Raw genomic sequence first — 24,743 nt, forward strand, 5'->3', positions numbered from 1 at the left:
CTGACTTCTCTTGACCTTCTGGGGAGGTTAGTTTATGTCCATTTGCTGTGAACTACATTCCCGGGATCCCACCCAAGCCTCTGTGATAAACAAAAGGTAAAATCCCCTGCCAGGCAGAAGGGAGTGAATATTATAAGGCAGCTTTAACTTGGATTAGACAATTACCCATCTGGTCCCAACAGACTGTCCTTCTGAAAATGAACCGAACCATAAAATAAATTCAGAGTTGTGGTACAAGGCATTCTAAAATGCTTTCTCTCTTTAAAACTACTTCCTCTATGCCTGACCCTGTACAGGACTGATGCCCCCATTAGTTTAAATCCTGTTAGCAACTGAATCAATTTCTGCACCTTTTATGGGTGCTCCCGGTCTATACTCTGCCTCAGCACTTAGAACTTAAATTCCCCTTAAATACAGAGGAGTTCTGTATGACCTCAGAGAGTTTAAATATTTTCCACCAAGAATTTAGAAAGAGACAGAACAAAAGACATCACATTTGTATGCATGCGTGCTCAGTCGCTCATTCGTGTCCGACTCTTTGCGGCCCCAGGGACTGCAGCCCGCCAGGCTCCTCTGTCCACGGGGTTCTCCAGGCAAGAATGCTGGAGTGGGCTGCCGTGCCTCCTCCTGGGGATCTTCCCGACCCAGGAATCGAAGTCATGACTCCTGCACGGCAGGAGGATTCTTTACCCACTGAGCCACCTGGGAAGCCCACTTTTGTACAGCGATGACAAATATTTAGCTCCCTGAATAAAGAGTATGTTTGGATCCTGACAGGATCTCTAGCCAGGGCCCCCGTGGTCACCTCCTGCAGCCAATGCGTCCCCACGCCCTCTTTTCTCTAGACAGCTCTCTACACGGGTCACTGTGGTCTATCTCCTCTGGTCTCCCTGACTCACCATTTCCTGAGCACCTGCTGACATGTCAGGCACCGCGCTATACGCCGAATGAGACACGGACCAGGAACGCGCCGGCACTGACAGCTCGCAGCCTAGGGAGCCCTTCTGTCTGGAGCTCTGCACACAGCCCTGGCTCTCCCGGACCCCCAGCACACACCCCGGGACTGTGCACCCCTCACCCCTGACAGCTGCCCCTCTGCTGTCTACACGGCTGCGGCTCCCTGAATCACTGTCCATCCCATACACACCTGTGACGCCCCTTCCCCGACACCCTGCGTGTGCTCACACACTTTAATTCTTCTTAATCCACAGGAGATGGCAAGAAATGGCAGGCACAGTATTAAGGCTATCTTCCTCTCCTCAGGAGCTGAGGAGGTGGCTTACTTTGGCTCAAAGTGGGGAAGCTCTGTCCAGGGGCTGGAGCCTGGCCAAGGCCAGCCAAGCCATGGACGCAGAGCCCAGGGCCGGGGGTGGGAAGAAGGGGACGCACCTGGCCTTCCTGGACTTCGTCCTGGCCGCAGAGTCAGGGCCGCCCCTCTTCTCTTTGGCCTCCCTGGGGCCCGAGGCCTCGCGGGGCTTCCGCGCCTTCTTGGCGCCGTCCTTCTGCTTGGGCTCCCTGGGCTCCTTGGCCTTCCTGGGCTCCTTGGCCTTCCTGGGCTCCTTCAGCTCTCTGGGCTCGCGCTTCCTCTTTGGCTTGGGCTCCCTGTCCTTGCTTCCCTTTGCTGCCCCTTCCTGCTCCCCTGGATCCTTTTTCTTGCGTTTCTTCTTCACGCCTGTACCTCCTCCACCACTGTCCTCCATACCGTTATGGGACGCCGTTTTCCTGGGAAAAAGGGGCCCAGCCTCCTCTTCAACAGCGTACAGGTCCTTCTGGGCTGGACAGTGACTGGCGACATCTTCAATTTTCTCCTCCTGGTCAGTGCTGTGGTCAAACGGGGAGGGGGATGTGTAGTCAAAATTGACAGAGGCATCAGACATTGGGGAGTGATTCGGAACTTTTAGACTTGACAACTGCAAGAGAGAGAGAGAGACAAGCATGGTTATTCTTCCACTGCAAGCTTCACACAAACAGTGATGTCAACGGTGAATGCATGGATCTGTTCGGCATCTCCTGAGCGCCTAAAACATGGCAGTTCCTCCTCTGCTCAGCCACAGGGATAGAGCAGCAAACAGGACGATTTATTGAAAATATTTGCCTCTGCTTGTGTGGAGCAGGGTCCTGGTGGACCAAGTTGTTGTTAGCATATTATGTAGGAAATGTGTATGCAAAGATCTGAAGGCTTTCCATGTTTTGTGCAGAAATCTGGAACACCTGTTTCAGCTACATGTCTAGAACCGGCAACAGCAATGGCCTCCCACAAAACACCTGCAGATGCCACCATGCTTAATTGCTCAGCCGTGGCCGACTCTTTGTGACCCTGTGGACTGTAACCTGCCGGGCTCCTCCATCTATGGGCATTCTCCAGGCAAGACTACTGGAGTGGGTTGCCATGCCCTCCTACAGGGGATCTTCCCAACCCAGGGATCAAACCCAGGCCTCCGGCAATGCAGGCAGATTCTTTACCATCTGAGCCACCAGGGAAGCCGTAGAGGCCACTAGCAGACATGAATCCTGGGCATGCCGCTCTGACCCAGAGTGGTGTTTATCATGCCGCTATACAAAGGTACTGTTCAAGTGTGCTCCTGGGTACAGCTGATGTCAGCAGGGTGGTAAGGATGTAGGGTCAAGCTCAATGTGTGAGATTTATTTATTTCCCCCAATCTTCGCTCTCACGTATCATCAAGCAGCATCAACATTCAGCTGGTTTGGTTTTCAAACAAGAACATCTGGTCACTCAAGACTGCACCTTTTCTTTTTAACTTAAAATAGTGTTCTGTATGATCATCTTAACTTTGTCACCAGACTCAGCACCAGATACACCTTTGAAAGTGAAAGTTGCACAGTCATGTCCGACTCTTTGTGACCCCATGGACTATACAGTCCATGGAATTCTCCAGGCCAGAATACTGGAGTGGGTAGCCTTTCCCTTCTCCAGACAATCTTCCCAACCCAGGATCAAACCCAGGTCTCCAGCATTGCAGGTGGATTCTTTACCAGCTGAGCCACAAGGGAAGCCCAAGAATAGTGGAGTGGGTAGCCCATCCCTTCTCCAGGGGATCTTCCAGACCCAAGAATCGAACCCAGGTCTCCTGCATTGCAGGCAGATTCTTCACTAGCTGAGCCACCAGGGAAGCCTGCCAATGATAACCTTTGGCCACTTACAAACAAGTCAGTAACTGTATGGGAGCATGCTCTACTGTAACAGATGCCTTTAGAAAGTAAGTGTCACAGGTGCTGAAGGCAGCCCTAAAAAGGACAATTTCAAAGCTGATTTGGAGCACTGCCAAATAAACGTGCAGCCTCCTAACACCACTTTTAAGGAAACATCCCTTTCGAAGCAGAAGTTATGTCTCATATTTTCAGGTGTGGTGTCACAGAGAACATCTGTCATTTCATAACCACGCTAAGGTTGCCAGTAATCTGACAATAACATGGGTGCTAGTTTCAGGAAATGAAATAACTTACGGAGGAGCTGGAAGAGACAAGCAGGCTTTCTAGGAGGACGGTCACAGTCACCACTGGATGACAGCGTAGCATCGGCCCCATTTGGGAGTCGCCTGCTCTCTTAACGGGAGGCCTGGCCTGTGCCGCAGGGCACAGACGCTTGCCAGGTGGTGTGGTTTCCCTCTGGCCTCCTGGTCACCCCGTCTCTGCTCAGACTTCCTGGCCCACCCTGGGAGTGACGGGGTGCAAAGCCCAGCTGCTTCTTTCCCTTTCGTTCTGCCCAGCTCCCTTTCAAAGCCTGCTATTCCCAAACACAACACTGAGAATCCCAGGAGAAGATGATGAAAGCAAAGGAGGATTCTTCTGGATTTTTATCATAAACACAGTTCAGCGTCATAAACAAGCCTAAATCCAGAGGGAACTGGTCATTCTGGCAGGACTCACTACTTAGGGGGGTGAGGCAGGGGGACAATCCAGTGTGACTACCCCACTGCTGATTCAGTACTTAAGATGGTTTAGGAAAAAGCTAACTAAACTTAAAAGAAATTTAAATCAATCAAATGTAAGGAAGTGATTTAGATGGTAAATCTTATGTGTTTTCTACCACAATAAAAAGACAAAAAAAAAAAAGTAGGGAGGGAGGAAGAAAGAGACGAAAAGGAAGAGAAAGAAAGAAAGAAAAGAGAGCAAGAAACTCAAGAGTACGGTAACGGACCCAGTTAAGGCTGGGATCCTATGAGCACTCTACCATCCCTGAGATGTTACTGAATTCTGTGTCTGGGACACTCAGCCCTCAGGGAACAAGTTTAGCATGCAAGGGTGGACATGCTGAAAAAGACAGAGACACACAGGTGTTTATTCAAAGAGGCTTTAAAAGACAACACACTGAAGGCCTAATGCTACCAAGGCAGTCCTCCGAAGCTCAAAGTGAGACCCTCTCCTCAGTTCATACCTCGTTAAGGTCTCTCTTTGGGGGGCTCTTCAGAAAGCTGAGCAGGTAGCTTGGGCAGGTGTGGTGGTACCCAGGTATTCAATCATTAGGCAGTAACAGAAACAGCAGCCAGAGCTACTGAACACACATCAAATGGAGATACTCAGAACTACGCAAAGCATGTTTCATGACATCTCCAATCTTTTTCAACAACCCTGAAGGCTTATTAGCACAATGACGTCTATTTTGTATAAAGGGAAACGGAAGATTACTAATTGATGCTAAGTAATGTGCCCAAGGCCATACAACTAAAGGCCAAAGGAGCCTGGATTGGAACCCTCTGGCCAAAAGCTAATGTTGGTTTCTACGACACCCCAGGGAAGCAGACCACCAGACAAGCATTAACTACACTTGGTCAGAAACCCTAAATGTGATGGTGTACTCAATCGCTTTGGGAGAAGATCAGGTTCTTTATAAAACTAAACACGTACTTACTTAATGTCTTAGCAATCTCATTCCTGGGAATCCTAGAGAGTTGTCTAGTCCACCTCTCCATTTACAGAGAAAATAATCTGTCTTGAGATTTAGAGTTGTTCTTTAGTTGCCAACTCTGTGTCCGACTCTTGTGACCCCATGGACTGTAGCCCTCCAGGCTCCTCTGTCCATGGGATTTCGCAGGCAAGAATACTGGAGTGGGTTGCCATTTCCTCCTCCAGGGGATCTTCCCAACCCAGGAATTGAACCCTTGTCTCCTGCACTGGCAGGCGAATTCTTACTAATTCTTTACCGCCGAGCCACCAGGGAAGTCAAGAGGTTTAGAGAGAAAAGGCAGTTTGTCAAGATATATTCCTAGGCAGTGGCACAGCTGGGACATCCTGGAGGGAGAAGGGAAACCCAAGACATGAGCACAATCAACCAGTGTTTAAAAGGGGGAAGTATGCCAAAAGGCAGGTATTAGTAAGCAAAAATATAAAATTATAATCTTGCAAGTCAATAATCCCTCAGAAATGCTTGTTTTTTATTTTCAAAAGACCTTGTTGGGAGCCTGGAAAAGATATCTTCTGAGGATTAAAAATGTAAGACAAAAAATATTTCTTCCATGTATCTCAAGGTCAGCGGGGGCACGGAGGGGGGTAGGGAGGCAAAAGAGTATAAATGACGTCTCTGTTTCAGCTTCCACCAAGAAAGGCACTAAATTACCCCTTTTGAAAATGGCCTTAAGAGGGACAGACGGCAGATGACCGACCACAGGAACAGTAACATTTTATATTACACTGACAGCTTAACCAGAATCACGCATCTAGGGATGCCAGGATGAAGCTGAGAGAGATGGATAAAACACGCATCAATGTTAACTCCTAAACCACACTGATAGTAATAAAACATATTTCTTGGACTCAAAATTGTCAATCTACAATATTCCTGGAAAAGGCACTTAAAAGATATGAATCTAGATAAACAGGTTCCCAGACAGAGGTCCAAGGACAAACCTGGGTTGTTCCCCTTAAGAATCACTCAAGTCCTTGAAAATCAAAACAGACTCCAAGAAAATCATCCATGCTACAAAATGGAGAGACCGTGAAAAAACTGTGCTAAGTGAAAGAAGCCAGGCACAGAAGACCACATATTGTCTCATTCCACTTACATCAAATGCCCAACATAGGCAAATCCATGGAGACATAAAGGAAGGTGTATGGGGTTGCCAGGGGTTGAGGAAAGAAAAAAGTAGTGTCTGCAACAGGAATAAGGTTCTTTTCGGGGTGATGAAAATGTTCTGGAATCAGATAGTGGTGATCTTTACACAATCCTGTGGACAGACTAAAACCACGGAATTGCATGTTTTAAATATGGAATTTATAGAATGTGAATTATATCCCATTTTAAAAAAATTCAATATAAGGATATACTGACAAGGGTCCTCTCCTATGTTGCTAACAGGAGTATGAACTTTTTTTTTTTGGCTGCAACACACAGCAGATGGGATCTTAGTTTCCTGACCAGGGATTGAACCCATGCTCCCTATAGTGGAAGCATGGAGTCTTAGCCACTGGACCACCAAGGAAGTCCCCAGTGTTAACTATTGAAAGCCTTTTTGCAGGGGAGAGTAGCAAAAATACTAAAATTTTAATCATGGATATACTTTTAAGTGAGTTAATTTCTCTTTGAGAACATCAACTAAGGGAAACATTTAGAAACTCCAAAGTTTATATGTAAGAACATCTGATACAGAATTGATTTTTAATACAGTAAAAACAAATATCCTATTTAAAAGTAAACACAGGGAATTCTCTGGTAGTCCAGTGGTTAGGAGCTCAGCGCTTTCACTGCCAGACTGCTTGGGTTCAGTCCCTGGTAGGGGAACCAAGACCTCACAAACCACGCAGCATAATCAAATAAATAAATAGAATATAAATACCTTATTTGTCAATCTTTAGGAAAATGCTTAAATTAATAGCACATTCACATAGAATAACACTACATAGCCATTACTAAACAAAGTTCTAGCTGACATTTAAAAAGTGTCCACAACATGTTGGGGGGGGGTGGAATATATATATATATATAATCTCATTTTTTAAAAATGCAATATCAACAATAGCTTTTTAAAATAAATTTTAGGACACATACCATCATTATGTCTGGGAGATAAGACTGTGGCCAAGTTTCACTTCTTTTCCCTAAAACTTTCTCAAAGTTATTTACCTATTTGTCTTTAACTGTTTCCCATGATTAGAAGGTAAACTTTGTAAGACAGTGACTTTGTGGTGTTCCCCAACATTTTTGTGGCTTATAGTAAAACTCAGACATGTGGTTACTGGGTGAAATGAATATTTTCAATTTGAGAAAAAGGAAAAAAAGTCTACAAAATTGTACATGAAAGCAAAAATGACAATATCTGTGTACAGAAGAACAGAAGAAAATAAAATGTTAACAGTCATTTGAGCCTGTGCAAATTTGCTTTTTTTTTAAAATAGACATCTAGATTTTCAATAATGAGAATTATACTTTCATGGTATTTGTCACAAACTTTTCATATGGATGTTTAGCAGAAAAATGTTAAAGACTTGAATGATAAACAGGAAAAACTGTTTGCCAGACAATTCATGCTCCTCCAAGTCATCAGGCTTCAGGAATCGAAGGCAGCCTACGAGAGGTGCCAGCTCACGATGACATCTGACTGGGTGCAGGGCACAGTGCTCTCTGCCCTGGGGCTGGGCGGGCCTCTGCACACCCTTCGCCCAGAAGCTCTTCCTCCGGCTTCAACCCGGCAGTGAGCGGCCCCGTGGGGCCTTGCTGTCAGTCTGCTTCAGGGCCTCCCACATTCGCCCGGGAGAAGAAAGTGTTCTATGTGGTGCTGTTTAGTCAACTCTTTTGCAACCCCACGGACTGCGGCGTACCAGGCTCCTCCATCCACGGGATTTCCCAGGCAAGAATACTGGAGTGGGCTGCCATTTCCTTCTCCAGGATATCTTCCCCACCCAGGGATCGAACCCACATCTCCTGCATTGGCAGGCAGGATTCTTTACCACTGAGCCACCAAGGAAGCCCATGCTCTATGTGCAGACTTACTTAATCTAAAGAAATCAGTTAAATATAAAATTAAGCAGAAAAGCTTAACTAAGTTTGAGACCTGTCTTTTTTTTTTAAGTCCAAATAAAAAAATTAAAATACAAAATAAGAAGTAATTGCTCCTATTAACAAGTTGGGTCTGTGGACATTTCAGGTGGCAAACCTACTTCCCGATTAAAATTAGAATTGTCTGATATTTTTGCCTTCTGTTTCATCTGAAAGAGTATTTGTCATAGTTACCTGACTGTGGAATACAGTAAAGACAGAAAACCCCACATGGCCTTGCCTTTTGATACTGCAGTTGCACTGGGACGCTCATCATTCAGCACAAAGATTTGTGCTGAGATAGCAAGACTCATCTGAGGAGGGAGAGTGTCAGTGTGTGCGTGTCCCCTCTGTGCTGAGTTTTCCCCTGCATTCAGCATATTCATCTGAGGGGTGAGAGTATCAGAGAGGCAGGGTGAGTGCGTGAGTGAGTGTGTATGTATCAGAGAGAGAGGAAGTGTGTGTGTGTGTGCCCCTCTGTGCCCCTTGAGTCTTCCCCCTGCATTCAGCATATTCATCTGAGGAGCGAGTATCAGAGAGGCAGGGTGAGTGAGTGAGTGTGTGTGTATGTATCAGAGAGAGAGAGAGAGAGAGGAAGTGTGTGTGTGTGTGTGTGTGTGTGTGTGTGTGTGTGTGTCCCCTCTGTGCTCCTTGAGTCTTCCCCCTGCATTCAGCATATCCAATCCTTCTGCACCTAAGAGTCCCGTGCTCTGGGCGGTAAAGCAGCCACTTCCATCCTGTCCCTTCTCCCACAGTCACAGCCGGTTAGCGCCAGGGGAAGAGTTCAGTTTCATGGATCTAAGGTGGAAACCTTAGGTATGTAAGGTAGATGCAGGTGTCCAGGAGGCTCTTGGATATACTTTCCAAGGGAAATGTCCAGAAGAGTACACTGGACTGTCCAGTAAGAATGGGTGGAGAGAGAAGAGGGAGCAGGACCTAACCCAAGGAACATTAATGCTTATGGTTCCCAGAGGGGAAGAACCTACACACCGCGTGAGAGGGAGCATCAGGTCAGTGATGTAGGGGGAAAAGGGCAAGAAAGTGCAGCTTCACAGAAACCTGAGGATGAGCGCATTTTAGGACAGAATGATCACAGGTGTCAAATGCTGCCGAGGAGCAAGTAAGCTAAGAACTGAAGAGTGATCAACACAACTGGTGATGTCATTTCTACAAAACCTGTCCACCCCAAAGCCCCAAAGCTGGTCATTCCTGGTCCCCACCTCTATTTCCACATTAAAACAGGGTACAGGGTGGTGTTGGGTTTTTATCTTACAATGTTCCAGGAATCTTAGAAAGTCGACATCTCTAAATATATCTTTAGGTGAAGTTAACCTAAACCTTGTCATTCCAGGCAATAACGAAAATGGGGCAGGGGAGCAGGCAGATTATCAAATTTAGATGCTAACAGGAAAAGAGTAAGAGAGGGGGAAATTATTTGATAAGTGCCTGTTTGTTAACAAGTGTTGTTTCTAGAAACTATGAGTTTTATTTCTAAACAACTATGGCCTTTATGGACAAACCAAAAGCTCAAAGTGATTCAATTCTCTAAATCTGTCAAAGTGGAATGATGTTTGCTTCATCCGAGGCTAGGGCAGGCCTCTTCTAAAATGTTTTTGTGGCATCTTCTAAACCAAGTAGGTCAACAAATACAGAAAAATAAGACTAATTTCCTTCCTCTTCCTTTCTGACCCACCTGGAATTTCACTGTAGGCTTGGGCTACCAGGGCCTCTGAGCCCAGAACTTCAGCGAACTCTGGCCAACAGCACTGCCATGTACCAAAGCCCAGAAAGACCAGGGCCTAGAGTCAGGAATACTGCATGTGTGGACAGGGAATGGTGCTTTTCCTATATCTTAGTCATAGCTACTCTTGAGTATTCAGCACTGTTTTTATATCTGAAGGATAAAATAGATGCTAGCAAAGATCGTAATAATACCTGATTTTACTAAGGACTGAGTATTCTCAAACAGATTATGTCTCAAAACAGGGCTAAGAGGAAGTATATTATGGTTCCAACTACAACTTCATTTTCTAGAGAAGCTCAGAGAAGTTAAATAACTCACCCAAGTCACACAGCCAGTGAGCAGCAGAGCTGCGATCTGAGACCAGGTTTGATGCTTGGCTTTAAGAGCCACTGCTCTTGACTCCTTCACGATGCTGTCTCATGCTCTGGATACACCAAACTTAGAAGCAGAATCAGCAAGAATCTCTAAGCACCTCCACTTTATCTCCATCATCCACTCCCCAGCACCACCACTATCTCCCCAACCTTTCCCCAGAAAACCGTTAACTCTTTCCTCTTCTATCCATCTCTTTACAAATCCATTTGTTTCCCAGAAAAGAATGGGAGAATACATGAAGAATCAATCTAGCAGAAGGTTGCAGATTAAATTTTAAAAATTTAAAGATTAAAAAAAAATTTTTTTTTAATTAAAAAACAAACAAAAAAAAAAAACCTCGGACTTTTCAACACTACCCAGAAGGACCCCAAGATAAGGGTTAAAAAAAATCTAATATGCACTTGGCAGCTACCAGAAGACCTACAACCACCATCCTAAGGACGAATCTTGCTAGCACTGGGTACTGTATTTCCTTTTCCCTCTGCAAATGAGAACTTTTGATCCTTGGTCACTAAGTGTTATACAGTTTCTCCAAACTTGCAAAATTTCTCCAAAACCATATCAGTGGTAAAAGGATGAACTAACTAAGACATCAGACAGTGAGTTGATGAGAAGACTATAAAGTGTGTCAGTGGTAAAAGGATGAACTAAGACATCAGACAGTGAGTTGACGAGAAGACTATAAACCGTATCAACAGCAGAAGAAGTTCACTGCTGTTACTCCTGCCTCTTCTCATAACACTAAGAACACCAGCTTTGGGCTAGTTTTCCCGAGTGAAGCCCAGTTAAATAGAGGAAGGCAATTCTCTGCAGCCATATCGACAGTTGCCAAAAGTCACAGATCCGAGATCTTTCGTCGCCACTTTGATGTTGGCCCAAGGCCTCATTACCAGAGCTTCCCAGACTCCTGTGGTCAGGAAAGGAGACGAGGCAATGCTATTCACTGTTGAAACGTGGTCGTCTTTATTCCAGTGTTTCCTACACGTAAACAGATTCAGCATCACTTTATTCATAGAATTTAAAACTCAGCAGCTTATTTCTGTTTTTAAAAAGTTGCTTTGTATCTGTCTCAGCTAGTGACAGACTGAGTGACATCAGCAACATGAGCTGAAAGAACCACCACGTAATATATAATTATGTATTTTACTTAAAAATTTTATCTGCTTAAAATACTTTTATTCTGGTACCAAGAGATAAACACCATACACAGCAAACCCTAGGATTCTAGTGAGGCTGGACCTCGGAGGCCATCTAGCCCAGGCTCCCATCTCCCGGTCTCTGACACCCAAGCAAGCGGCTCTCCAGCCTCTGCAGGGGCGGGGAGCTTACTGCCCTCAAGGCGCAGGCCGCAGCTGAGCGGCTCAACCTCTCAGGACTGTCTTCTTCAGCTGGAGCTATAGCCTGCCCGCCTGGGACTCTGCACACGTGTCCACACACACCCACAGACGAGACAGACAGACGCAGTTGCCTCTTCTCTCCAACATCCTTCCAAGTCTCCCCTTCTTCAGGCTCCATCCTCACAGTCTCACCTGTCACGCCTCATGCAGCCAGTGTTCCTGCACAGTCCCTCTGCTCTGAGCTCTCAAGCACGTTTCAGAGCACAAGATGAATCAGGGCAGTGACAAAAGTGAGGATATGCTAAGGTATGTCCAAAGAGCAGTTTGTGAGCCTGTGGATTGCTTTGGCGGGAAGGTTTTTTTTCTATTTTCATGCTTGGCAGCATCTTGCAGTTCAGGCATCTGTATAGCCTATCACCAGTACCTGGAAGAGAAGCGGCAGCAACTGCTCCACTTAATTAACTTGCTTCTCCACCCCCCCTAACTTTTACGTAAGAACCCTGCACTAGCCATCAACACTGGCTATGAGGTCTAAATGAAAACCCATCTCACTGAGGCTACATAATAGCCAGCTGACATATCAAAGGTCTTAATATGACTCTGAAAATTCATGTTGGAATAATTTTCATAAAGAACGTTTTTTTTTGGTTTGTTTTGGCCACCTGATGTGAAGAACTGACTCACTGGAAAAGACCCTGATGCTGGGAAAGATTGAAGGCAGGAGGAGAAAGGGATGACAGAGGATGAGATGGTTGGATGGCATCACCGACTGGACAGACATGAGGCTGAGCAAGCTCCAGGAGCTGGTGATGGACAGGGAAACCTGGTGTGCTGCAGTCCATGGGGTCACAAAGACTGAGCGACTGAACTGAACTGTTTTTTACTGAAATGAAAGCTTACCTTAAATAGTGTTTAAAAAATTAAATATGCAGATTGTTTTAAGAATTATAAATCTGCCCATGTATCATAAATGAAAATAGTTTGAGGGTCTGGGGTTCTCTTCAAGTAATATGTTCTTTGGAACAGCAGCATAATATTCCACTGGTACTGGCTATGATGTAAACCCAGGCCTATCTCATAGACACTGCAGGATCAGTTCCAGACCACCACATAAAGCAAGTATCATAGTGAAGTGAATCGCACAGGGTTTTTGGTTTCCTAGTGCAAATAAAAGTTACGTTTACACTATGCTGAAGTCTACTAAAATAATGTGCAATAGCATTATTTCTAAAAAAGAGCAATCTACATACCTTAATTTGAAAACACTTAATTGCTAAAAAAAAAAAAAGCTAACCGTCATCTGAACCTTCAGCACGTCACATTCTTTTTGCTGATAAAGGGTCTTGCCTTGATGTTGATGGCTACTGACTGATCAGGATGCTGCTGCTGAAGGCTGGAGTGGTTGTGGCAATTTATTAATGACAACAATGAAGCTTACCACATTGATGAAGTCTTCCTTTCACAAACAGTTTTCTGTAGCATGCAGTGGTGTCTGACAGTGTTTTACCCACCGTACAACTTTTAAAATGGAATCAATCCTCCAAGCCCTGCTCCTGTTTTATCAACTAAGTTTGTGCAATATTCTAAATCCTTTGTTGCCATTTCAACAATCATCAAATCTTCACCAGGAGCAGTTTCCATCTCAAGAAACCACTTTCTTTGCTCATCATAAGAAGCAACTCCTCATTTGTTTAAGTTTTATCAGGAGATTGCAGCAATTCAGTCCCATCTTTAGGCTCCACTTCTAGTTCTCCACCACAGTTACAGTTATTTCCTCCACTGAAGTCTTGAACCCCTCAAAGTCCCCCATGAGGGCTGGAGTCAACTTCTCCTAAACTCCTGTTAATGTTGACATTTTGACCTCTTCCTGTGAATCACAAGTGTTCTTCACAGCATTTAGAATGGTGAATCCTTTCCAGAAAGCTTTCAATTTGCTTTGTCCAGATCCATCAGAGGAATCACTATCAATGGCAGCTACAACCTTACAAAATACATGTCCTAAATAGTAAGATTTGAAAGTCAAATTACTTCTTGATCCGAAGGCTGCAGAATGGATGCTGTGTTAGCAGACATGAAAACACCATTAATCTCACCATACAACTCCATCAGAGCTCTTGAGTGACCATGGACATTGTCAATGAGCAGTCATTTTTTTCCTGAGCAGTAGGACTCAACAGTAAACTATGCTGTAAACACATGTGCTATCATCCAGGCTATGGAATTTATGTTTAGAGACTATAGGCAGAGTAGATCTAGCTCAATTTTTAAGGACCCTAGTAGTTTCAGGATGGCACATGAGCACTGGCTTCAGCTTCAAGTCACCAGCTGCATTAGCCCCTAACAAGAGAGTCAGCCTGTCTTTTGAAGCTTTGAAGACAGGCACTGACTTCTCCTCTCTAGCCATGAAAGTCCTAAATGGCATCTTCTTCCAATGAAGGCTGTTTTGTCTAAACTGAAAATCTGTTGTGTAGCGTAGTCACCTTCACGGATCACATGAGCTAGATCTTCCGCATAATGTGCTGTAGCTTTTCATCAGCACTTGCTGCTTCACCTTGCATTCTTATGTTATGGAGATGGCTTCTCTCCTTAAACCTCATGAGCCAACCTCTGCTGGCTTTAAACTTTTCTTGGGCACTTACCTCACCTCTGTCAGCCTTCACAGAATTGAAGAGGGTTAGGGCCTTGCTGTGGATGAGGCTCTGACTCAGGGGAATGTTGTGGTTTGCTTCACCTTCCACCCAGACCACTAAAACTTCTTCCACATCAGCTATAAGCCTGCTGTGCACTCTCGTCATTCATGTGTTCACTGGAGTGGCACCTTTAATCTCCTTCAAGAACTTTTCCTTTACATTCACAACTTGGCTAACTGTGAGGCACAAGAGGCCTCGATTTTAGCCTGTCTTTACTCCCCATGTGCCTTCTTCACTAAACTTAATCACCTTTAGCTTTTGATTGAAAATGAAAGCCAAGCAACTCTTCCTTTCACCCGAACACCTAGAGGCCGTTGTAGGGTTATTAAGTGGCCTAATTTCCATATTGCTGTGTCTCAAGGAACGGCTGTTTCTTGGGCTCAGAAACCAGAGAAGGTGAATGGTGGAGGAACGGCCAGTGGAGCAGTGAGAACACACACATTTATCCAGGAAGTTCACTGTCTCACATGGGTGCAGTTCCTGGCACCCCAAAACAATTACAACAGCAACACCAAAGATCACGGATCTCAGATCACCATAACAAATAAAATAACAATGAAAAGGTCTGAAATATTCAGAGAATTACCAAAACATGACACCGAGACATGAAGTGAGCAAATGCTATTGGAAAAATGGCCCTGTTAGACTTGCTAAACACAGGGGTGCTACAAACCTTCCATTAAAAAAAAAGTAGTATCTGTAAAGCACAGTAAAATGAAGCCTTCCGGTAGTCCCCTTTTTGACGGACACATAAGTTCTTTTCCATTTTTGCTCTTATAAACAAAGCAGCCACGAAGCCTATACACCCAGTTTTGCACACTTGTCTGAGTATATCCATAGCAGAAAATTCTGGCAGATGGAACTGCATGCTCTGCAGTGTTTGTCTGCTAACTTGTGACTCTAAAGAGCTAGGACAGGAAGAAATCGGGAGTGTAGACAGCCTTTAGGCAGCAGATGAGTCAATTATTTCCTAGAACAGGCTGTTTTAGTTTGGTTTCACAAGGACCTGTCTGCTGGAGAAAGAACAGAGGGTCTTCCTTGGAACCATATCCCTAGACCACCCTGTGTTTTACTACTGAGTGATCCACAGAAGCAGATAGGAAAGTGGCTGGTCCCACCCATCCTCCGTGCATGGGTTCCAGCTGAAGAGCAGAGACTCAGACCTCCCCGGTTACCAGGTTGTTATCAATTCTGCACAAGGAAAACCAGCCCAATTCCAGGAGATCGAGGTTGGTCCCCTCATCTCACCTCCCTGGGCCTCACTGGCTTAAGTCTCTGGGTTGCTCTGAATAGGAAACCACCTAGACCACAGAACTATAATACCAACTGAGGAAAAAGATCTTAGCAAGATGGGTCACACGGGTCAAACATTTTATCAACTCCCCTCCCCTTCAGGAAACCAAATGGTGCCAAACAGTTGAGAGGTTCACTATTTTCTGCAGGAGAAAACTTCTGCAGATTGTGATAAATAGGAGGCCTGTGATAGACTGCTTTTAGTTTAACTGAACATCGAAAATAATAAATATGTAAACTATAAAGAAATGAGCACTTCTCTCTTTATAAAAACTTGGTAAGCTGTTCCTGGGGGTGCAAGGGGGAACATCTCTTTTTCACATAGCTAATTTTGAGTCATATTCTGATTTACAGTCTTCATTACATTTATTCCTATATGGAGCTGACCTGAGCACAGTACAAATCTATATATTAAGTCCTTCAGGACAGAGCTCTCAGTTACCATGTGGAGAATGGAAAACACAGGAATCAGGGTAACCACCAGAGGCTGAGAGAGAGGCCAGAAAAGCCAGCATCTCCTCTTGTTAAAAAAAAACAACAAACACTAGTGTGAGCTGGATTCACTCACTTAAAAGATAGGTGATCTCTTACCTGCTTCTCTTTCTTCTGTATTTTCATTATCATCTATTAAAGGCAATTATTTTATTTCTGTAAAACATAAAAAAAGGCAAAAATTATGTTAAAATCCACAATAAAACATTGCAGATTATCTCAAGATTAGCTGTGGCGCATAAGGAAAACAGAGAATGGAAGATTACGTCCCCAGAACATTTACAATTAGCAATCTTCCAGCCTGACACTCCTGAGAGCCCTGTGCACCAGCCTAAGCCTACCTACTCCTGTCCCCAGCCCTCATTTTTGGCTCTAGATGCAGCAGAGTCAAAAAGATACTGTCTTCGTAGATAAAACAAGTTATAAAAAATGCGGGCACATTAAATCACAAAGGGAACTCAAAGAGGAACCGAAAATGATGTCATGAGTATATCTGGGGGGTGTGGAAGGGTGGAGAGGGACTAGAACTTGAAGAAGCAAAGCCCTCATTTTGGGGGGGAAGAAAATTAGTAAATAGTATCTATAACTGATATATCTGGAAATAGAAATATGCACAATAAAAAAGAGAGTTAAAGGACTTCTCTGATGGTCCAAAGGCTAAGACTCCATGCTTCGAGTGCAGGGGGCCCGGGTTCAATTCCTGGTCAGGGAACTAGACTCCATGTGCCACAATTAAAACCCAGTGCAGCCAAACAAACAAATAAATATTTTTAAAAGAGAAAGAGCTGAAAGAGTTAAAAGTGGTTCTTCTGAAGGAGAGAGGAGCTGGTATGAGACAGGACAGGGCACTCTTGCATTTCATCATATGCTGTCCTACATTACTTGATGTTTCAAACCATGTGCATTTTAAACTGACAAAATAAATTCTATTTCAATATTCCATGATTTTTTCCTAATGATTTTATTATACCCAGGACTTAAGTCCCATTCCCAGGCTCCAACCACAAAGCCCATGACGACACTGAGCTTCTCATAAATGACTTTTGAGCAGCACAGTGACAAGAGCCCAGCAAGTGGCTTGAGAGGTTAGAAGTGCTCTGGGGCATCCAGGGGACAGAAGGACCTCTGTTCTAGGAAACCCAGAATGTAGGGCTGCCTGAATCACCCACTCTCACCTCCCACATAGACAAACAAAGGAAAGATCATAGTATATATACTCGGCTTCCGGTTCTAGTCTGGATGTAGACACCACTTCATATTCATTGTTTACCTTGATTTCCTGGACATCCCACAGAGCTAGGAACCCATCCCAGAGGCGCATGATTATCCTTATGTTATACTTATTTCTCACATGCAAGTGACGGCGGTATGTGCAGGCGTCAAAGAGAACTTTTAGATTAAACCAAGGCAGTCTCCCCTAAGTGGGCTCATGATGTGTTTGATGCAACTGAGAAAAATGAAGGACTTGGGGTTTCAATCATCTGTGGGAACCACAATTACAGTTTAAAGTCTGTTGATTTAGGGTTTTCTTTTCCTCCAAGAGTCAGAAGCATTTTCTATTCAAAGGAGTGTAACATGTTACCAGGATACTGCTGCTTGCAAAGAACACAGCATCCCTGGAAGCAACAAGTGGCAAAGTGGGCACAGGCAGGCCCGAGACCAAGGGGGAAAGAGAGGGTGGCAGAGAAGAACTGGCCAAGTCAGGAATAGGGAAAACCAAGTCAGTAAATAGTGCTTTTAAGGATCGGTGTGAGGACTAACATTTGATGAAACAATGAACTTACCTCAAGAAAACCATAAATTTCTGAGAGATGGCAAGGTAAGGGCTCTGAAATCAGGGCAGTTCAGAGAATCTTACCCTCTGGACTTCAATACAGTGTGGAGTCGACTTTAGGTCAACTATGTTAGCACAAAAGTCTATCTCCTTTATCTTTCAATTTTGAGTTAGCAAGACCTCAGAAAACCAACATTCTCAACCATCACAAACTGTCAAAAATTCTGAAATGAAGAAGGAAGTTTGGGTAATAAACTCTGGCTAATAAAAAGGGATATTATCAATAACCAGACATGTAACTCAAATAAAATTCTACCCAACAAAATGAAATCAATTGCTTACAAAATGCAGAAAAAGTCTAGTGCCAAGAAAAATCACCTTTTAATATATCAAAAAAAAAAAAAAATCAAGTATAATGCAGTAGAGACATCAAAAAACACAATTTCTGACTAAAGTCCACAAACCAGCATGCAAATGAACAGAGCCCCAATGCTGCCTGCAATATGGGGAAAACAGGTCCAGCTGATCGTCACTGTTGGCATGTTCATCGTCTACAGCTTTCTGAAAGCACTCAGGCAACGTGTCACCTAGATCTATGGGCTGCAGCGGTTCCGCTTTCAGGAATCCACCCAGAGGCAGCCAGCCAGTAGGAAATCAAGCTGAGAGGAAGCTCAGGGATGGGGCTGGAGACAGTGTGGAAACGCTGTCACAGCAGAGCTCAGGTACTGCAGAGGGTCACTGTTCCCTGGGTCCTGGTCATCACAGGGCCTGGGAAGATCAGAGGCGGCCGATGAGCAGAAGCTAGAAAGACTGGGAAGGTGTGGGGCTGACCCAAGTAAGGCCTGAATGTGGTTCCTCAGCAGAGAGAAGGCTTGGAGGAAAAGCTTGGTGAAAAGATCCTAAACCAAATCTCACCACCAGGTGTTCACATGTGAGATACTGCCACCCGCACCCTCAGGGATTTTCACGCCGTGCAGATAAACCCACTCCATTCTCTGAGAGAGACAATGTGTGTGAAATCCAAGTGCATCCCAGTGATGCTGCTATGAGAGTAACTGCTTCTGGGACCTCCCTGGTGGTCTAGGGGTTAAGACTTCACCTTCCAATGCAGGGGGTGCAGGCTGGATCCCTGGTTGGGGAACTAAGACCCCACACACCAAGGATTGCTCTCATTCACTGAAAGCAGGTCTTTGGCCAACCTTGCGTTGTGATTGTGAAGTCATTTCTAGTACCTGGATAGATTGCCACCCACCAGCATGTGGGTACTTCACAAGATAGCATCTGTCATCAACAGCATCAAGTTGGTGTTCAATAAGCATGTATTGACTTTTATTTCTCCAAATTCCATCTAGTAGTTTACTAGGCATTCTCTCTGAGGTTTTCTCTACCTTTTTACCTCTTTGATGGCATGTGTTTTAAAAACACAAAACTACCTAATCTTTTTGTGTGGCTAAATTTTATGCAGCAGGAATAGCGAACGAGATATACACTAAAGCAGGTACTTCTGCACAACACTGGAAATGGTTTCACAGCCTCTGCTGCTGTGCTGACATCACCCAAAAGTTGTGATTAGACAGATCCTTTAGGTTCAATAAAGTGCAAATTAAAACAGTAATTTCAGAGTCCCACAATTTAATTAGAAGCATAATACAAACATATTCTGAAACTCCTGTGTGGACAAACCAGGAAACTTGTCAAGAGAGCGTATTAAAAAAGTATATTAAAAAAAAGTGTGTAACTGGGGCTTCCTTGGTGGCCCAGTCGTTGAGACTTCACGCTTCCATTGTTGGAGGGCAAGGGTTCATTCTCTGGCTGGGGGCCTAGAATTCCACATGCCTTGCAGGGCAGCCAAAAAACAATAAAAATTTAAAAGTGTGTAACTTCTGAATGACATGAAAACTGGGAGAACTCCTCAATGCATTTCATTGCTCATGTATGAAAGCAGTATTTACAAGAAGGTTAGCTGTTAATAATATAAAAAGTAAACAATATAAATATTCCCATTCCTCTTAACACTCACAGCGAAGCTTATACTAAGAAAAATGGGTGCAGGTTCATTAAGAACATTCTGAAATATATTACTTTTTCCCTCTCCAGTTCAACAATTGTTCCCCAGCGCCATCTCCAAGTTCCTCCGTGTGGTCAGCCTTTGTCTCCTCACCTACAAAAAGGCTGACAATGGCAATCAGAGAGTATCAGGACACAGGACGCACATAAGCCTTCTGGCAGACTTTGGTGTCACTTGTCCTGGGAGTCCCTCAAGGGCAGGGGAAGGAAGGTGGCCCCCCTCTCCAGAGGACAACTATCCTTCCATCAGTACTTGGGGTCCATCCTCTCCTGCTTCTCAGCCACCTCAGCGTCTACATCACTTTGGAGCTAGTCTTTCCTCGTTTCGTTCCGGTTTCCCCTCAGATGTCACCTGCCGCCCAAGTCTTCCTTAACCCCCTACTCCCCCCAGCCCCTGTCCCCACTCTCTCTTCTCTCACCCTGATTTAGCTTTTTTTCCTGGCACTTGTTACTACCTGACGTTGTATTACGTCTAGTTGATTACGAACTTATTACCTCTGAGATGCACACACATGAGTGAAGCTCTGTTTTGTTCACGCTGAACTTCCTGAGTCTGAAAAAGCAATGGGCTCACAATGGGGACTCAATAAACATGTGTTCCATGAAGAATCACTTCCTTCTCTCCGCAGACAAACAGGCTCAACTCTATCTCAGAACAGTAACCATACTAACAAGTCCCACACCTGAATCATCACTTCCTTCCGTATTACTTCCCTAAAGCTCCTCTTTGCAATGACTCCCTAGTTAACAAGTCTAAGCCTTATCCTGAGTTTCCTGTAGCACTGTAGCTACAGACCATTTTCTCCTCTTAAAACTCCCATCTCACTGGTTTCCTGGAGGCCGTTCTCTCCAGCTTTCCCTCTGACACTGCAGGCTTCCAAAGCTTAGCTTCCTCCATAGGCTCCTCACATTATAAGGCCCAACTCTTAAATGTCAGTGTCCCCATGGCTAAACAGTCTAACAACTTCACGTGGCAGTGTTAATCACATCACTCTAAAACAGGACAGAGTCAATGACGTGTTAATAAATTCCACGTGGGCTCTGACTTCTCCACTCGACTCCAAAACCTCACCTCACCTCCACACCAGGTATGTGCTCAGTCACTCAGCCGTGTTGGACTCTGCGATCCCATGGCCTGTAGACCGTGAGGCCTCTCTGTTTATGGGATTCTCCAGGCAAGAATACTGGAGTGGGGTGCCATTTCCCAAATCCAAGTCCTCCTGACTTCTAAGTGGACTTAACCATCCATATCCTGGTCAGTTCCAATCAGGGGTTCCACAGATACCCCACAAATCCCACAACTCTTCCAAAACCAAACTCAATGCTGCCTTTCACACCGCCCCCCTGCCTCCTATGTCTCCCACTGAAGGTCAGAGTCCCACAACCTGCCACCCAGCCGAGAGTCCAGTTGTCCTTAACCCCTTCCCCTTCCCTTAACTCCTTCCTCACACCTGAATCCTGAGGATCCTCCCCAGTCCACTTTGGGTGGGGGGTGTTTTTCACCTGATCCAGCCTCCTAAGTGTCTATTCTTAAGTGCCTTTCACCCTCATACCATTACCCTCATTGCACCAAGCGTGTGTTTTCCTAAAGTATCTGCCAAATCAGATCATTATCTCTGCAGTGTCTTCAGAAAAGAAAACTTCTTCACTGCACAGAGCCCTGCATAAGAGATCCAGCCTCTAGTCCATGTCTGCTGCTCTGACATTACCTTCCACCATTCAGCCAACTGTTCTGAACACCTGAAGTTCAGGCTATGCCTCCTTCCACTTCATTCTCTTATCCTTCAAAATTCAACACTTGTGCGTCATGTTCTCTGGGATGTTTTACCTGACTTCCCTAAGCCCCTAAAAGCAGCTCTGAGGAGCGCTAAGCCATAGCAGCTATACCACCATGGCGTCATCTTTTCCCTGCATCTCCATGCCATCAGCTCCGTGCCTCCGCGCCCCCCAGGAAGGGACTGTGTCCTGCAGCATCAGGCTCAGCGCCCGACATCTGGACTCATAAAGGATTACCTGTGGGGTAAGGGAGTGAATAAATGGGAAAGCGATATTTACAGAAAAGGCTTTGAGCTCCTACCTTCTTTATCATAACTGGTGGCCTTTCTTTTTCCTTTCCTGTTTACTGTTCTTTTACGTCCAATCAAATTTCTTAGCATTCATCATTCATGCTTTTTCAAAGTAATACATGTACTTAGCTTAAGAATTCAATAATATGCAGCTTAAAACAAAAAATATTCCCGACTCTACTCCTCCCCATTCCTGACTCACTCTTCCCAGAGGTAATCTTTTGATCTACAGCTCTTCCTTCTGCTATGTTTCAAAACATTTCTTAAAAACAGTGATTACAAAATTAAGGATAAAAATCATTAGGGTAATCTCAATAGATGCAGAGAAAGCTTTCGACAAAATTCAACATCCGTTCATGATAAAAAAAACTCTCAACAAAGTGGGCCCAGAGGGAACATACCTCAACATAATAAAGGTCATAAATGACAACCCACGGGGCTTCCTCAATTGCTCAGTGATAAAGAATCCGCCTGCAACGCAGGAGACATAGGAGATGTGCATCCAATCCCTGAGTCGAGAAGATCCCTTGGGGGAGGAGTAAATGGCAATCCACTCCAGTATTCTTGCCTGAAAAATCCCACGGACAGAGGAGTCTGGCAGGATGCAGTCCAAAGGGTCACAAAGAGCCAGACAAGACTGATCAACTGAGTGCAATGACAAGCTCACAGCTAATACCAACCTCAACAGTGAAAAGCTTTTCTTCTTAGATCATGAACAAAACAAGAATGCCCACTCTCGCCACTCTTTTTCAACACAATATTGGAAGTCCTAGCCCGGGCAATCAGACTAGAAAAAGAAATAAAAGGCATCCAAACTGGAAAGTAAAACCATCACTATCTGAAGATGACATGATGCTTTATAAAGAAAACACTATCGACTCCAAAAAAACCCATCAGAACTAGTAAATGAATTCAGTGAAGTTGCAGGATATAAAATTAATAATAGAAATCTGTAGCATTTCTATACACTAATAATGATCTCTCAGAAAAAGAAATTAAGAAAACATTTGCAACTCGCATAAAAAAGAGTAAAATACCTAAGAATAAGCTGAACAAAGAAGCTGAAAGACCTGTAGTTTGAGGCTATCAGACACTGATAAAAGAAACTGAAAACAACACAAAGAGATGGAAAGATACACTGTGCTCACAGGTTGGAAGAATTAATACAGTTAAAATGATCATACTACCCAAAGCAACCGACAGAGTCAATGCAATCCCTATCAAAATACCAATGGCATTTTTCACAGAGCTAGATAGAACAAATAATCCTAAAATTTGTGTGGAACCAAAAAAGACCCCAAATATCCAAAGCTATCCTGAGAAAGAAGAAGAAAGATGAAAGTATCACGCTCCCTGATTTTTCACGCTCCCTGATTTTGAAGCACACACCTGAAACTCACACAATAATGTCGGTCAACTATACGTCAGTATCAATAAATAAGATTGCTAAAAAACATGCTAATACTGCTATCAGACCTTTTTGTGATTTTACACAGTATTCTATCAGCTTCTTCCTATAAAACAGGAGTTGGCAAACATTTTTATAAAATACCAGATAATAAATATTTTAGGCTTTGCAGACCACACAGTCTCTGTGTCAACTATTCAGTTTTGCCACTGCAGCATGAAAACAGCCACAGACAACATGCAAACGTATGGGTTTGTCTGTATTTAAAAAAAAAAAAATGGCAAAAGCACGTAGCCCCCCTGCTACAGAAGATGAACTGTATCTTCCTGGTATAGTTATTATTAAATCAATATTCGTTTCACAGCTAAGATATGAACTATACTGTGCTGAAGTTTTCTTTTTGTGTGTCATCTTTCCCCCTAAAGACAGCAAGTACCTTTAAATTTAAAAATGTGCTTTGTTTTCTGTGAGTCACTAACTTACCGGAAAATGCTCCCCCAAAACTTTAAAAGTAGGATTCCTCTCAACCTAGGTGCATTTCCGCCCCCTTGTACCATTCTATCTGAAGTCTCAGGGCTCTCTTCAGCCTGCTTCAGAGCCACCTCCCTTTACCGGGGCCTCTCACCGCCATCCTCCTGGGGACGCATTCTCTGTGTCGCCCTTGCGTGGTTGCCCAAGTTTCTTTCTTCTCTCTGAGGGTTTACGCTCTCATTCTGGAGAGTCACAACGTCCACTCACTCACTAGGAAATGCAAGTTCCGAGACCTTCGTGTCTGACTATGCTCACAGTCCACCTTGATGGCTTGGAGGGCAGCAAATCACAAGCTGGAGATGGACTCCTTCTCAGAATTTCAAGAACATTTCACCACAGCCCTGTTCCTTCCAACGCCTGTTAAGGAATCTGAACCACTGAGATGGCTAATCCCTTATCTGAAACCTCTCTTCCTTCACAGAAAGCTTTTAGCCCAAGGGAGCATCTTTTCATAATGATGTCCCTTGGGGCTATTTTTATCCATGAGGTTGGGCACCTGGTGAATTCTTTCACATGCTAGAAACTCCTGTCTCAGTTCTGAGAAATACTCTTGTATTATTTCCTCATAATTTCCTCCTTATTGTTTTCTTGTAATAGAACTCCTATTATTGTATTTAAATGATAGACCTTCTGGGCTATACCTCTAATTTTCTCATTAAAAAAATTTTTTTTGTCTCTCTGTATCTGCTTTCTGGGAGCTTTCCCCACCTTTCTTCTTCCCTTTTTTTTTTTAATAATTAACAAGTTTACCATTCAATAATTCTTTTTTTTTTCTAGTAACCCACAATGGAAGGCCATTCAAATGACAAACAGTGGCGCTTTCCTTTCAAAGATCCTGTGATCTAGTAGAAGACTTCCATACAACCAGTAAACTCAACCTGGAGTGAGAAAATGCTTCTGCACCAACTTTTAAGTATTTTCTATATATTCAAGGCTCTGAATGAGTTTTTTTCTCCACCAAAGATGGCACAGCACA

General features: G+C 44.1%; 1 protein-coding gene across 4 annotated transcripts in view; it reads right to left on the minus strand.

The window, feature by feature from the left end:
• Positions 1–24,743, minus strand: part of CHD6 (chromodomain helicase DNA binding protein 6) — a 194,984-nt gene that overhangs the window by 125,908 nt on the left and 44,333 nt on the right. For all 4 annotated transcript variants that reach the window (XM_043480181.1, XM_043480182.1, XM_043480183.1 and 1 more), the window contains 2 exons: positions 16,021–16,077; positions 1,390–1,910 (listed from right to left, as the gene is read on the minus strand). In XM_043480181.1, coding sequence (XP_043336116.1) covers positions 1,390–1,910; positions 16,021–16,053 — 554 coding nt within the window. In that variant the 5' untranslated portion in view covers positions 16,054–16,077. The remainder of the gene's footprint in view (positions 1–1,389; positions 1,911–16,020; positions 16,078–24,743) is intronic.

Source organism: Cervus canadensis, chromosome 10, assembly GCF_019320065.1.
Source record: "Cervus canadensis isolate Bull #8, Minnesota chromosome 10, ASM1932006v1, whole genome shotgun sequence".
Classification (NCBI taxonomy): Eukaryota; Metazoa; Chordata; class Mammalia; order Artiodactyla; family Cervidae; genus Cervus; species Cervus canadensis.